The 13,412-nt window shown below is 49.9% G+C and overlaps 2 protein-coding genes and 1 long non-coding RNA gene across 4 annotated transcripts; 1 reads left to right on the forward strand and 2 right to left on the reverse strand.

The window, feature by feature from the left end:
- Window positions 582-3,322, reverse strand: HOXA1 (homeobox A1). Of its 2 annotated transcripts, XM_005679277.2 has the most exons (3): window positions 2,863-3,311; window positions 2,565-2,659; window positions 582-2,095 (listed from the first exon to the last, which is right to left on the reverse strand). In XM_005679277.2, the coding sequence occupies exons 1-2, from the start codon at window positions 3,208-3,210 to the stop codon at window positions 2,600-2,602; spliced, it is 408 nt and encodes a 135-aa protein (XP_005679334.1). In that variant the 5' UTR covers window positions 3,211-3,311; the 3' UTR covers window positions 582-2,095; window positions 2,565-2,599. The 2 variants fall into 2 exon arrangements, with proteins under 2 accessions (XP_005679334.1, XP_005679333.1); XM_005679276.3 differs by having other exon boundaries at window positions 2,565-3,322.
- LOC108635846 lies at window positions 3,397-7,504 on the forward strand. Its single transcript, XR_001917967.1, has 2 exons — window positions 3,397-3,681; window positions 7,038-7,504. It is a non-coding gene; the product is annotated as an uncharacterized LOC108635846 (long non-coding RNA).
- On the reverse strand, window positions 7,605-10,547 carry HOXA2 (homeobox A2). The gene is made up of 2 exons (XM_018047085.1): window positions 9,357-10,547; window positions 7,605-8,721 (listed from the first exon to the last, which is right to left on the reverse strand). The coding sequence occupies exons 1-2, from the start codon at window positions 9,733-9,735 to the stop codon at window positions 7,982-7,984; spliced, it is 1,119 nt and encodes a 372-aa protein (XP_017902574.1). The 5' UTR covers window positions 9,736-10,547; the 3' UTR covers window positions 7,605-7,981.

Raw genomic sequence — 13,412 nt, forward strand, 5'->3', positions numbered from 1 at the left:
AGGGTTTACTCAGTACAGACCACACTGAGTTTAAACAGTGGAATATTTTGGCACACTGACAACCCAAAAAGAAGGAAGAGGGGTGGGGTGGGGACCTCATTCACAAACAGCTTTATACTGGAGCTAATTAAATGTGAATCTCTTGGTTCACTGATGTGAGGAAAGACTGACTGAAGAGTTTCAGCTTTTGAAGGAGATTCTGTTTATATATATGTCAACATTGAGTTGGAGGTGAAAAGGTTAGCACTTGACCCAGGAAGTATCCATGTTTGTTTCAAAAATAGATCTGCTTCATAAATTTCTTCACCATTCTTTTTTTTTTCCATGATAAACTTGATTATAATATAGCAACTGCTGCTCTTTTAGACAAAACCAACCTATTCCATAGACAGTGTTAGGTGCAATTACACTCATAAGGGAAGCTTCAGCTACAAGATGAAAAGCTTTTACGTTTTTTTCAAGAAAAGGCCCACCTCTTTGAAAATACACACCACCACGCTTCTCCCTTTCCCCACATGAAATGAGCCAACTTTGGAGAAACCAGCAAATTGTAGCCATGCTGAAGCATATCTCAAACTTGAATATATTTATTACAGACATCTTAAGACCCGTAAACTCTGCTCTGGATCACACCACCCCGGGATCCCAGAGCTGTTCATGATTGTACACGAAATGGGAAATATCACAAAAGGATAACTGATAGAACTCAGTGTGGTACTTTAGGGACACCAAAACGTTGTGCGACATGCAAAAGACTATTCACGAATCACACAAAATATACATTCATTGTGCCATCCATCACATTAACAATTGAGCTGAAAATACATCATATCCAGCTAAGATAACTGTGGAAGGAAGAAGCTGGTTTGAATAATACTTTTAGGTCCCAGATAACCCAGCACAAATTTTAAATAGAGTGTGGCCAGAGAAACAAGAAAGGGTTGGGGATGGGGGGAGATTTAGCCCAGGAAGCAAGGTTTCTGACCCCTGTATTCTGCAGGCCTTCTTAACTCAGTGAAGGAACAAACTGAGACTACCTTCTGAGGCATCTGATTGATTTTAAGTGAGAACTTTTATTCTTTAACCTATAATCACATACAAAGTTGTACCAGCTTTGAGAGTTTGCCCACCCTGTTTTAATCTAAACATTAATCTAAACATTTCTAGAAAATCTGTATAAAGATAAATCTTTCAGGACAAAGTATTTACAACCAGCAAACTCACACACATGGAATTAAATTAAGGGATGAATTAATTGTGTAAACACGCTCATAGAGAATCTCTTCCTCATGAGCTCTTGGACTCTCCTCTCTCTCCAGCCTACTTTCAGGGCAAAGTAGGAGAGAACTGTAAATATACAGATAGATAAAAGATGAGAGGCCTCCCTCTGATATATTTCTGCTGGCAAAGGAGACTATTTTCCAAAGGGCATATCTGAAAGGAGCAGTAGGTTCATTCGAAATCTCTTAAAAGTAGGGGTGTTAGGGGCCATCAGAAAATTGATGCTGGCGCTCAAGCTGCATTAGGGAGCTAACACCCCTTTCCCCCCACCCCCACATCAAGTCTCTCATCTAGAATTCTCTGGAAACACATTATCCCCAGCCAGGAGTTCCCCAGATAGGATCAGAAAGGAAGAGAGAGAGATTGTAAATGGAAAGAAGATAAGCTAAGAATGTGCTTTGGGTAAGAAGTCCCAGCGTGAGGAGTAGCCCTGGCTGCTGAGTGGGGCTGGGGCAGCCTCAGTGGGAGGTAGGTAGAGTGTCTGAGGTAGAAGAACCCGGGGAAGGAACGCAGGGCGAGGAGCTGGACTTCTCTGAGGATTCCTCAGCCTTCTCCTCGCTTCCCGTCGGAGTGGCTGGAGAGATGGGCAAGAGACCCTCCTTCTCTCGTTTCTTCTGCTTCATTCGGCGGTTCTGGAACCAGATCTTCACCTGGGTCTCATTGAGCTGCAGGGACGCGGCAATTTCCACCCTGCGGGCGCGTGTCAGGTACTTGTTAAAGTGAAACTCCTTCTCCAGCTCCGTGAGCTGCTTAGTGGTGAAGTTGGTGCGCACCGCATTGGGCTGACCCACGTAGCCATACTCTCCGATTTTCCCTGGGGGCAATGAGAGGAAAAGGTAAAAATGTTTATAATCATATCAGATTCCCTACACGCTTCAGAGCAACCTTCAGGTAAAAGGGAGAATCAAGACTTTCTCAACCTAATCCGGGCTTGGGAGGGTGAGTGATGAGGTGTAAGGTGTTGAACTGAAGTCAACCATTAGCATGGTCAGACCATGATTAATGGAGCCTGGAGATATTAACAGAATGCTCTCCACACACACACACACACACCTACCCACTTCCTAAACCTCTAAAATTCAGCCCCTTTGGAAACACAACAGTCCCAGATGCTCCTCTGCCCCCAAAGCACCTGGGGAATCTCTCCACACCCTATAACAGAAGTGGGAGGCAAGAACTTTTCTTAAGAAGAAAAAAAAAACATGATTAATTTTCCATGGAAACTAAGCATACCAGCTCCTTCCAGAATCATAAAGGAGCATTCATGGAATGGCAAGACTGACCTGTTTTGGGAGGGTTTCTTTTGACTTTCATCCAGTCAAAGGTCTGTGCTGGAGAAGAGGTCTCTGACGCAGGGGAGCGACAGGCTTCTTGGTGGCTGGCGTGGAGAGGGGACAAGGAGTTATTATACGTGGCCAGGGCCAGGCTCTGGTGCTCTTGTCCATATGAGTGGTGAATGTACTGAGGCGAGCCCACCGCGCCCCCGGCATAACCCTGGTGGTGGTGCTGATGCTGGACCATGGGAGATGAGAGGTTTCCAGAGTAAACAGCGGGAGCGCACGAGGGGTACCCACCACTTACTTCTGCTTCCTGATTTAACGTGTAGGGGCTGTAAGGCGCGCCGAAGTTCTGCGCGCCGTAGGTTGGACCACAACTCGAGTGGGAGTAGGACACTCCCAGGTTCCCAGAAGTCTGATAGGTTGTCGGCTGGGGGTGGTGATGGTGGTGGTGGTGGTGGGGCGGGCTGATCTGCACCCCCCTGCCCACTAGGAAGCGGTCGTCGCTGCCACAGCTGTTGGCACTGACCGCGCACGACTGGAAAGTTGTAATTCCGTGGTCGGAGGGGTAGGCTCGCGCTGAGCAGGTCCCCGAGTCGCCACCGCTGAGGATGGGGTATTCCAGGAAGGAGCTCATTCTTGCATTGTCCATCTGTCACTGAGTGACCGGGTCCTGCGAAGTCCTGGGTGACCGTGCCAACTTTCTCACTTCCTCCATGGGGCCCAAGAAGAAAAATGATATGAATGTACAGTGCGCACGAGGGGGGGCGGGAGGGCGGAGGGCGCTACGGGAGGGGCACGTGATTCTATCAGCCAATGGCGGAGCCTCCTGAGAAAGTTTGTTGGCTCCTGCAGTGATGGATCACCGTTTCAGTGGCATTTAAATCCCCGGCGCTCCCCAGTCTAGGTGACGCGCAGTCGCCCCCCCAGGCAGCCTGGGCGGCAGCAGCAGCTGCGACGGCCGCAGGGGCAGAAGCGGAGCGCTAAGGCGAAGGGGAGCAGAAGCTGCTTTCTGCGCGCGCCAACTCCGATCGCCCTCCCCCCTCCGGGAGGTGGGGGCTGGAAGGCATCCCCTGTCACCGCCCCCCTCCCCACCGAGCCCAGAAAGATTAATTGGCAAAAGGTGAGAAGCACGAAAGGCTCTGCGATCTCTCGGGCTGGGAATCAGTGGGGAGGAGGAGCTCGCTGGGCGGCCACTAGCACACTGGCCGAGCCCGGAAAGCCAGGAACTGAAAGGGTCGCTTTCCCGGCTTCCGTCCCTCCTATGGTTCCTTGAGGAGGACCGAGAACGGTGGCGTAGGACATGGTTAGGCCACCAGGTCTCTAAAGTCGGGATGGAGAGGGAAGTACGCAGAGGGCTGGTTCGGAGGAACCCAAGTGGGCGTGGAGGGAATGAGGGCAAGAAAGGAAACTTCCCTTCCTCAAGGAGAGTCCTGAAGCCTCCTTTCCTCCCGCCTCCCCCGCCGCCCCCCCACCCCCCCCCCCCCCGCCACACACGCACCTCCCCGCCACACACGCACCTCCCCATCCTCCCCACCCTCTGGCTATTAGTGTGGCAACCGGGAGCTTCTGTAATTCGACGCCCGGGAGAGAGGGTGAGCCTTGGGAGCTAGGCTTGCTGGCCAAGGCTAGGGGTGGCCCGGCTCTTCGCCCTCCCTCTCTCCTCGCTCTCCGCCCCTTTCTCCTCCCCACTTAGCTTTGCTCCGGGAACCCTACGGGGAGCAACTCCGCCGCTGGATTTTGAGGGCTAGGAGGAGGGGAGAGAGAGATGACGATAGCGGACGTGGCCAGCGTGGGGGCCGGGCCCTGCGCTGCAGGCCATCTGCCGGCTCCCTAGGAACAAGGAGCCTGCAGGCTCCCACCCGGGCCTCAAAGGGTGAGACCACAGCTCCGGCGAAGTACGATGAACTCCTCTTCCCCACCCCCACCCACCCCCGCAAGGTTTCGTTTTCTGGAGGGGGACATTAGAAGTGGTAGAGCCTCTTTTATCTACACCCTCCCATTCAAGTAGGGGTGGGAGCTGGCAGGTGGGAGGGGCGGGGGACAGATGGCTGATGGTGGACAGGACATTCTCTTCTTCCCCAGCAACACCTCCTCCCTTTTGTAACTGACTGTGTGTAGTTCCTTGTGTAAACCTGCAAGTCTACCCCTAGAGAGACACGTGCAAATCTGAGCGTCATCCCAGGACAGCGTTCCTGTTCTCCATCACCTTCCTCTTACCCCGATGCCCACGGGGTCGTTAATTGCTCTTTACTATTAGGCCTCGTGTCAGCCTTTGGCTTGTAGAGAGAAAAGGCCAAACAGAGGCCAAGAATTGATGCATTCTTAGGTAAAAGAAGTCCAGACATCATACAAGAATTTTGCAACCAATGCTGTACAGATTTGACTCTGACCATGTTCACCACATGGGGATCAAATTTATCTGATTGTGTGTGGCTTTGGGGTTCCCACTCCCCTCCAGCTTTCCCTTCCCGGTTAAAAAAAAAGGAAGTTTTGCTTGAGGCAGGCACATTGCAGAGGTGTTAGCCTTTCAGGTTTCTGTGTCCTGTTCTCTACCTATACAAGTTCCCTCCTAATCTGTCTCCCCAAGAGGGAAAACGGACAGACATTTGACTGTGGATTCCCTCAGAAGCGAGGGCGCATTTTTTCCTAAACATTTCCTTTTGAAAGGTATTTTCCTGTGACCTGTGACCTATCCCCAATCACAGTTAAGAGGGAGGCCTGGAAAGGTCACTCCTGCCCCCCGATTTCAGCACCTGGAGAAGGGAAAAGGCAAGGAGGCCCTCCTGGAGGTGGCTTCCTTGGGAGTGCCAGGCGTCCAGCCAAGGGGGAGAGAAGGGGCTCTTGGGGGGAAGGAGACAGGACATTAGGGGGTCCAGGCTGGCTTTGCGGACGACCTGCTCTTCCAGCCGAAGCTCGTCGGTAGGTTCTGGCTCTTGCCTCATTCCTGTCCCTTTGTTGGCTTCCTCGGCCCGGGTCTGCACGACCCCCTCCGCCGCAGGGCTTACACCACAAAGTCACTCCAGTCTGCAACCTCTCTCCTTCCTCTGCTAGTTCTGGGCCTCTGAGCTCCTCTCCCTCCACCTCTCTTCCTCCCTCCGGGCTTCTTTTCGCGGCCTTCGTGGGCGGAATGTTTTTCTTGGGATCACACATAAGCTTTCGCTCGCACACAAGTACGCTGCACTGCGGCGGGCTACCGACCCGCCTCCGCGCACCGCTCCGGGCAGGCAGGCTCCCGCGGCGGAGCCGACTCCGCCCAAGCTGGTCGCCCAGAGCGCCGCTCTCCCCGTGCGGCTCACAAAGGCAGCCTCCTCTGGCCTCGAGCCCGGGGGCTTCCGTCCCGGGCTCGTAGCGCGGTTCCTTCCCCACCCCCACGAAATCCCAGGGCTCATTCCGCCGGGTAGGAGACCCGAGGTCCGTGGGGCAAGTAGGCCAGCACCCCACGACTCGTTAAACCGCCCGTGAAGACTGGATGAAAGGCGAGCCCGGCCTCTTGCAAGCCGCTAGTTGGGCTCAAAGCGCCTTTCATGGCTCTACTAGAAAGGGAAGGAGCGAGGAAAAGACAAAACGCCGCCGAGGCCCGGAGCTGTTCATGGCATCCACAGCTCAGCCAAGCTGCTGTTGTTTTAAAAGAGCAATAAAAATGAATTATGACTAAACGGCTTCTAACTTAATGCTTTCGGACGGGGATCCCCGGCAAATACGTAAGAGGATTTTTATTTGTGCATGTGTTCCTGCAATTGATCTCTTTGATGACATTCTCATTCATAGAAAGCGTTTGATTTATGAGTGGAGGATGAATCTCAAACAGCAGCGGCTTAGCCCTGGCCGCGGCCCGGCCGCCTGCTCCGCTCCGCTCCGCGCCGAGGGCAGGAGACCTGCCCGGGTCCTCACTCGCCTCCGCCGCTGCCAGGATTTAGGGGGCAAAAAGGTGGGGAAAGCAGGCAGTAAACCCGTGGAGAAAGATCGCGATTTCCTCATAACTTCCAATCCTTTGCTATTAAGAGCCAGGTTCTTAAATCAACCCACCCCCCACACATGTTGCTTACACTCTGCGTTTTCTCACGGTAAGTAGCCATCAGAACAGAGCTCAGTAAGGGAAAAATAAACATGGGGAGACATAAGAAGGGAGGGGAAAAAAAAAAAAAGAACAACCCAGCAACATCCCTAGATCACATTTTATTGATATTTCATTTAAAGTGCTTTTTCTCTTTCTCTAGAAACTGGGTTAATCTATAACCTGGGGTGTAGAAACACTCCACTTTAAATCTCATCTTGCTAACCTGACTTCAAAGCTTTAATGATCCATTATTTGCCATGTAAACAGATTTAAGAATGAAATATTGATTTTTCTGACCCTGGAGGAAAAAAAAAAAGAATCCTAGAATGACTGAACCAGAGGATTGGAAAGAACCCTTTCTGAAGTGCATTTTCCAGCTAGTAACCATTGTTTTTTGTTTTTTTTTTTTTCTGTTTTAGACCTGTTTGCCTGGACCCATCAACAGCTGGGAGACTAATCAACCACACTGAAAATGTTTGGGAATTTGTGGGGGAGGGGGTTGGGATATAGATATTTGAAACAAACATGTATAAATAAATGAATGGTTGATAACTTAGTAATTGACCTGGAGACTGGTAGCTTGTTAAAGAAACTCCATGTTCCTCCTTGGAGTTGGAGGTTTCTGTAGGCACTTTATTTCTCCACTTTCAAAAACTTGGGCTTGGCCCAACTCTGAGGCTGCCCAATCCTGTTTCTATTGCCAATTTAAATCTATGGCTTGAACCTCTATGTTGAAAACCTAATCCATTCCCTTAAAAAAAAAAAAGCAAAACACATTTCTCAGAAGCCCTAACCCTTTTCTGGCTTTCCTTTTTTGTTGCTGTTTCTGTCTGTTGAAGACTTTAAACATGCCCATTCAATAAATATATTAAAATTGGAAAAGAAAGTGGATTGTGACCAGAATTTTATTTACCAAGTTAGACTAAAAGAGGAAAAAGAAACTGTTATGAGCCTTGAGAAAGAGGGGGAGGAAAAAATAAGAAAGCTACTTATAGCAAAGGAGAATTTATTCTACCAAAAATATGCATGACAATGCACCCTAACGTAATACAAAAATAAAAAGAAAGTGAAGATACAATTATATGATCACTTTCTTGCAGGCCTCATATATTGCTTTCAGGAAATCACATAGAGGGTTGTTGGATTAGATTTAAAACAACTAAAACTCCAAAATAGTCTGGAGAAAAGATGACTCTGAAACTGGGTCAAGGGAATCACTAAACAGAAAAATCTTCCAACATTTAAAAGAGGGAGAGGGTAAGTCAAGAAGAAAATAAAAATTAGAATAAAGGAAGGCAAAACCACCTGGTCAAAGGGGTCTTTTTTTTTTTTTTTTGTGATGCTTTGTTTTGCTTTAATGTTTTTAGTAATTCAGATGCTGCAAGTCAATTGTGGTGAGTGTGTCTGTAAAAAAGTCAAAGCTGTCAGCTGAAATATCTACTGGACTGTCGAGAGAACCTGGCAAACTGGGCGAGACTGCATCTGAAAGCTGCAGGCAGGAATCTGTGGAAAAAACATTAAAGTCCTGCAAAGAGGGGACCTCGAGGGCCTCGGGACTGTCATTGTTTAGGCCAGAGCCACAGTTCTGGCCCATTGTTGACAAGCAGTTAGGAACAGTGGGTGACTGGTGCTGAAAATGTTTCAGATTTTTCTCATTGCTGGTTAAAGGCGAAACTGGGAAACTTTGGGAGTCGCCATTGTGTCCATTGGAAGCCTGCTGCTGAGAGAGGGCATTTTGCTGAAAAGTGTAACCTTCCCTCTCCAAAAGGGCCCCGGAGACGCTGAGGGCTTGCTCAAAGAGCGACTTCTCTTCCTCGTCCTCGTCCACTTTCTCAGAGTCTTCGAGACTTTTAAATTTTCCTTCGCTGTTTTGGTTCTCCTTGCACTGGGTCTGCCTCTTGTGCTTCATCCTCCGGTTCTGAAACCACACTTTCACTTGTCTCTCAGTCAAGTCCAGCAGCGCTGCAATTTCCACCCTTCGGGGTCTGCAAAGGTACTTGTTGAAATGAAATTCTTTTTCCAGCTCTAAAAGCTGTGTGTTGGTGTAAGCAGTTCTCAGGCGCCGAGAGCCCCCGCCGCTGCCATCGGCGATTTCCAGGGATTCTGAGGAAAGGGAAACCAACAAGAGACACACGCACAGTTGGAGATGGAGGGGTCCGATTGGGGTTATTCCACTGGAGAATAAATATAGCAGAAAAGATCAACTGCAACAAAATGGCCGCCCCTGAATGCAGTAAAGCTTTTGTGCTGCCCTTCCTGGGAGCCTAGCCTGGGGAGACCCCATCTCTTCCACCTCCATCAGATTCCTGCCTGTAGCTCCCCCCAACCTCTCCATCCGGGAGCAAACTTTATATTAGCCACACCACAATTTATAATTAATGCATCAGCTGCTTAGCTGAGCAAGAGCGATCTATCACTCTTCATTACTGTCAAAAAGCCAAACTCTAGGACAACTAGACAAGAGGAGGTCAGTTCCAACTCAAATAAATCATCCCACATTACACAAGTTAGGGAAAGTTCCCCCACCCCCTTCTTAAAAATATATATATGTCTCATTGTGGATCCCTTGTCTCCACATCAAACCCACTCCTGAGCCCACAGGGGAAGGGAAAGCAGCCAAGCATCTCTCCCTCTCCCCCTTCTCTCCCAGCCCACGCTCCCCTCCCCCATAACCGCTCTCAGGGCAACCCAGAAGGGGAAGAGGGTCCCAGGACCTGGGGCCAAGTCTTTGGACTGACCTTTGTGGCTGAGGCAGGCAGGGCCGGTGGCGGCGGCGGCCGAGGCGGGCGGCAGCACGGTTTTCTTGGCCGCCTTCTTCTCCTTCATCCAGGGGTACTCGGGCGGCTGCAGGGCGCCGGCGGGCACTGGGCTGCCGCGGCTGCCCGCGGGGCTCGGCTTGGGGCGGCCGCCAGCGCCGTGGCGAGGGTGACTGCCCGGGTTCAGGCTGGGAATGGTCTGCTCAAAAGGAGGAGGAATCAGTGTCGAGTGTGAAAGCGTCGAGGTCTTGATTGATGAACTTTGAAATGTATCAGCGACAGGGGGAAAAGATGTCAGGCACTCAGCGAGCGACGGCTGGCTATTGATAAAACCAATCTCTCGCTCAAATTCGTAATTCATGGCCTTCTCCTTGGAGCCCCCTCGGAGAAAAAGTTCCCTCTTCTGGAGGGGTTTGGGGGGGCAAGGCCCAGGAAAAAGGCGAGCGCAGAGGGGGAAAAAAAAAATCTATCATAGAAGATCGCTGCTGGGGTGTTTTTTTTCTAATTCACTGATTACAGCCGTATGGGGACCGCGCTACTATTAAACTATTGAATTCATGGAGACAAGGTTGAAATTGGACCGAATTGGCTGTCACATGATTGCTTCTGCCCAATGACAATTTGGGCTTTAATCAAAAGAAGCCACTGTCTGTTTGATTGATCCAAAAAAGTCGGGAAGGAACGCCTCATTGGGGGCCAGCGAGGCTTTATTTACACTTTTTTCAGGGCAAAAATACATATATGTGGGTGTGGGTTGGGGATGCGTGGCAGTGCGTGAGGGCGAAGGTGCCTGCCTGCCTCCCGATCCACACCGAAGTGGTGTGTGCGCCTGGGAGTGTGTGTGAGTGTGTGAGTGCGTGCGAGTGCTGAGCCCTGCTGCCGGTCCCGCCGGCGGCCGCCCTCTGCCTCCCCCGCACACTCCGCGCATTGTTTGGGACTGTCGGGAAGACGCCTCGCACCTCACAAATCATTTAAGCACCTCAGTCTGACGCCTGCAGTCATTAACAAAGTAATCCATTAATCTTCAAAGTTTTGACACCCGAGGGCCACGCATCCCAGCCACACAAGTTCTGCTAAGGCAGGAGGAAGAAGCAGAGGGAGAGGGGAGATGAGACGGAGTAAGGGGCGTCGGGGACAGAAAAAGAGTGGATGATTATTTAGGGGGCTCCCCCCTTTTATTTCTCTTTTCCTCCTCTGCTTTTTCTAAAACCAGTTCCTGGATCTCAGAACTGATCTGCCTCTGTTTTCCTTCCCGTCTTTCCCTCTTTTCCTCTTTTTTCCCTCTTCTTCCGTCTTCCTCCTCCCTCTCCCCTCTGTCCACCTCTCCTCCCCCCACTTCCCTCAGGCCCTCACTCCCCCTCCCAAAGCCCAGCCGTAGTCCGCGCCCCCCGGACCCCGGACCCCGGCCCATTGTTAGCCGGCTTTTCCACGACAGCTTCGCATCTGGCTCCAGCGGGAAGCGGAAAACGGGAGGCGGCTCTCCAGGCTTCCCGACCCTCCTGCGCCATCAACTTTTCAGGAGTGGCTCAAGAAAGATAGAGGCATGTGCCAAGCGAGACAGCAACCCCAGATCCATGTGCCCAAATCCCCGTAGCCAGGGCGGCGACCAGCCAAAGAAATGCCGCCCCGAGCAGGCGCGTGCGGCTCCTGGCATTCTGGGTTTCATACCCGTAGGGCTCGGGTGCGGTAAGTATTTCTGATTTCGAGGAAGTCTGTTGGAAGTTAGCAGCACGGAGGGAGAAGGCGCTTGCTTGTTCTTTTTTTCTTTTTCTTCTCCTTCCCTTCTTCTCCTCATCCTTGTCGCTCTGATGGGGCTTGTTGATTCAGATGCAGTGAGTGCTCCTTGGCAGCCAGAATCGTCTCCTGAACTGTCCCGCTTCTTGGCCACCAGGGATGTTTGCACTCGGGGTCTGTTGTGGGAAACAGGACCGCGGGTGAGAGAGGGCGACCCAAGGAGGAATTATAAAGGTTCTGTTTCTCTGTTCACTGTCTTTTTTTTCCAACTCGGAGACTTGAGACTGAGCGCATCTTGGACTGTGCTGGAGGGTTCAAAAGATAACACCTTTAGATACCAAACAATAACTGCAAAAATCCACCAAGGCAGAAAAAGGGAAGGAGGCTGAGAGAGCAATCTGAAGGTATCTCTTTTCCCCCACACCGAAGATGATGGTTCGCTTTTGCTTCTTTGAAATGGACCAAGTGATCAGACTCCCCCTGGCCGGCAGGCATCAGTGGCAGGAAAATAAATCATTCTGATGGCCAGGGGGAGAGAGATTGTTGGGAGAGAAAAATCTACGTAGAAAACAAGAAAGGCTGACCAAACCACAAGGACAGGACTCCATCTCTGAGGCTGGCATCAAAGGGGGCTTGGGTTGGAAATTGGATAGAAAGTGGTCTCCGTCATTGACTAGCCCAGAGCAATGCCTTACAGATAGAGATGCTATTTTGGAAAATGTGAGGTTTTTTCAGTTTTCTTGCTTTTATTCCAAACAAAGCTCTGAAGGAAGTCTGGGTGCGATCAATCTTGCTCACCAAAAGCCTTGACAGCTTCTGGCCCTTAAGAACACATTTCAGCTTCGAGCTCTTTCCAAGATCAAATGTGGCCGAGCAAAGAGGAGAGCAGGAAACGCAAGTAAACAAGGAAAACTAGTCTTTTAAAAGATATTTTTGGCGGCAGAGTTAGAGGGCTGCTTTTAGGAAGGGTGCTTTGCGGACTCGGATGGTGGCTTTAAGCATTTGCTTTTACCAGAAAATATTGAGGAGTTAAGGGGAGGGGGAATGCGGAGAGGAAGCAACGCTGCCCCCATATCGCTTAGGCTTTGTTAGGGGCTGCGTGGGTGAGAGCTTTCTGCTCGCCTCAGCGGCCTTAATTCAAATACCATCTGGAAGAACCCCCCCCCTTTTCTTTAACCACTCAACACTGAAATCTTCCCCAAATCTATTACTTTAAGTCAGGAGATATTTTAATACATATTTCTAATATCTAGAAAACAGGGGTTGAGGTTGATATTTTTTCTCTGAAAGTAAAAATGAAATGTCTTGATTGGCAAGATATGGGAAATCATATTGGAATCTCACTTTAAAAATCTGCCCTGAGGGAAGGTGGACGCCTCCAAACCAATTCTTCCTCAGCTAAAGGGCAGATTTTACAAACTACAAATAGTGGTATCCCTGAAAGATTTTTTTCTCTCTGGATGGGTAGCTTTCTCTCTCTCTCTCTCTGCCTTCTCTTTCTCCCCTCCCCCCTCCTCCTGTATTCTCCCAGGTAATTTTACACACTTCTCTAAAATTATTACTTAACAGAAGACTCCCTTGTCTACTCAGCCTACTGTATTCATATCTGAACAAGCAAAAGGGTGGAAGCTACAGTCCTCACTGGAGAAAAGACTGGTTTTCCAACTTTGCATTTGAGTTGCGCCATATTTCAGCAGGGATGTTGGAGTTGGGTAGAGAGCAAAATCTACTTCTTCCACATCCTAAACTCTTTTGAAAAGAAAAAAAAATGTAGCATGAGCTCCAGGACAGATTTGGGGGAAGCACCTCTAGCAGTGAAACATCCAGGGCTTTTACAGCTGCCTGGCTTTGCATCTTTCCAGTCTTTTTCTTTTTTTTTTTAAGACTTCAGGAGGTTCCCTAAAAGCAGATCCTCCAGGCCCAGTAGGTACCCCTAAAATGGCTCCATTGCCTGTTTTGAAAGCTCATCTTCAGGAGTTTCTCACGGGAAAGATAGAGGCCATGATGATGTATATTTTGGATTGCAAACAAAATGGCGACATTTCCCATCTCTGCCTCTGAAAGATACAATCCAGGGAGATGGGGGCTATATTTCTCACATCAGATGCTCCTGATACCCAGACACAGGTGGTTCCTCACTTCCTGCTTTGGAGGGGGGAGTTGCTGATGGAGATGCAGTTCCAAGGTTTGCACTTTCTGATTTTGGTTTCTTCTCTGAGCAATTCTTTAATCTGAAGATGAAAATATTTCCCTTTCCTGTGCCTGCCTTTGCCTCTGCCAGCCAGTCAGTAGGCAGCCCTCCTT

The sequence above is a fragment of the Capra hircus genome, chromosome 4, assembly GCF_001704415.2.
Source record: "Capra hircus breed San Clemente chromosome 4, ASM170441v1, whole genome shotgun sequence".
Lineage (NCBI taxonomy): Eukaryota > Metazoa > Chordata > Mammalia > Artiodactyla > Bovidae > Capra > Capra hircus.

What these genes read in the sequence shown, in the direction of transcription:
- HOXA1 (XM_005679276.3), bottom strand. Translation starts at nt 3,210, where the DNA reads ATGGACAATGCAAGAATGAGCTCCTTCCTGGAATACCCCATCCTCAGC. An exon ending in AAGAAACCCTCCCAAAACAG is followed by an intron (nt 2,096 to 2,564) that starts GTCAGTCTTGCC and finishes CATTGCCCCCAG; the next exon opens with GGAAAATCGGAGAGTATGGC.
- HOXA2 (XM_018047085.1), bottom strand. Translation starts at nt 9,735, where the DNA reads ATGAATTACGAATTTGAGCGAGAGATTGGTTTTATCAATAGCCAGCCG. An exon ending in TGCCTGCCTCAGCCACAAAG is followed by an intron (nt 8,722 to 9,356) that starts GTCAGTCCAAAG and finishes CCCTTTCCTCAG; the next exon opens with AATCCCTGGAAATCGCCGAT.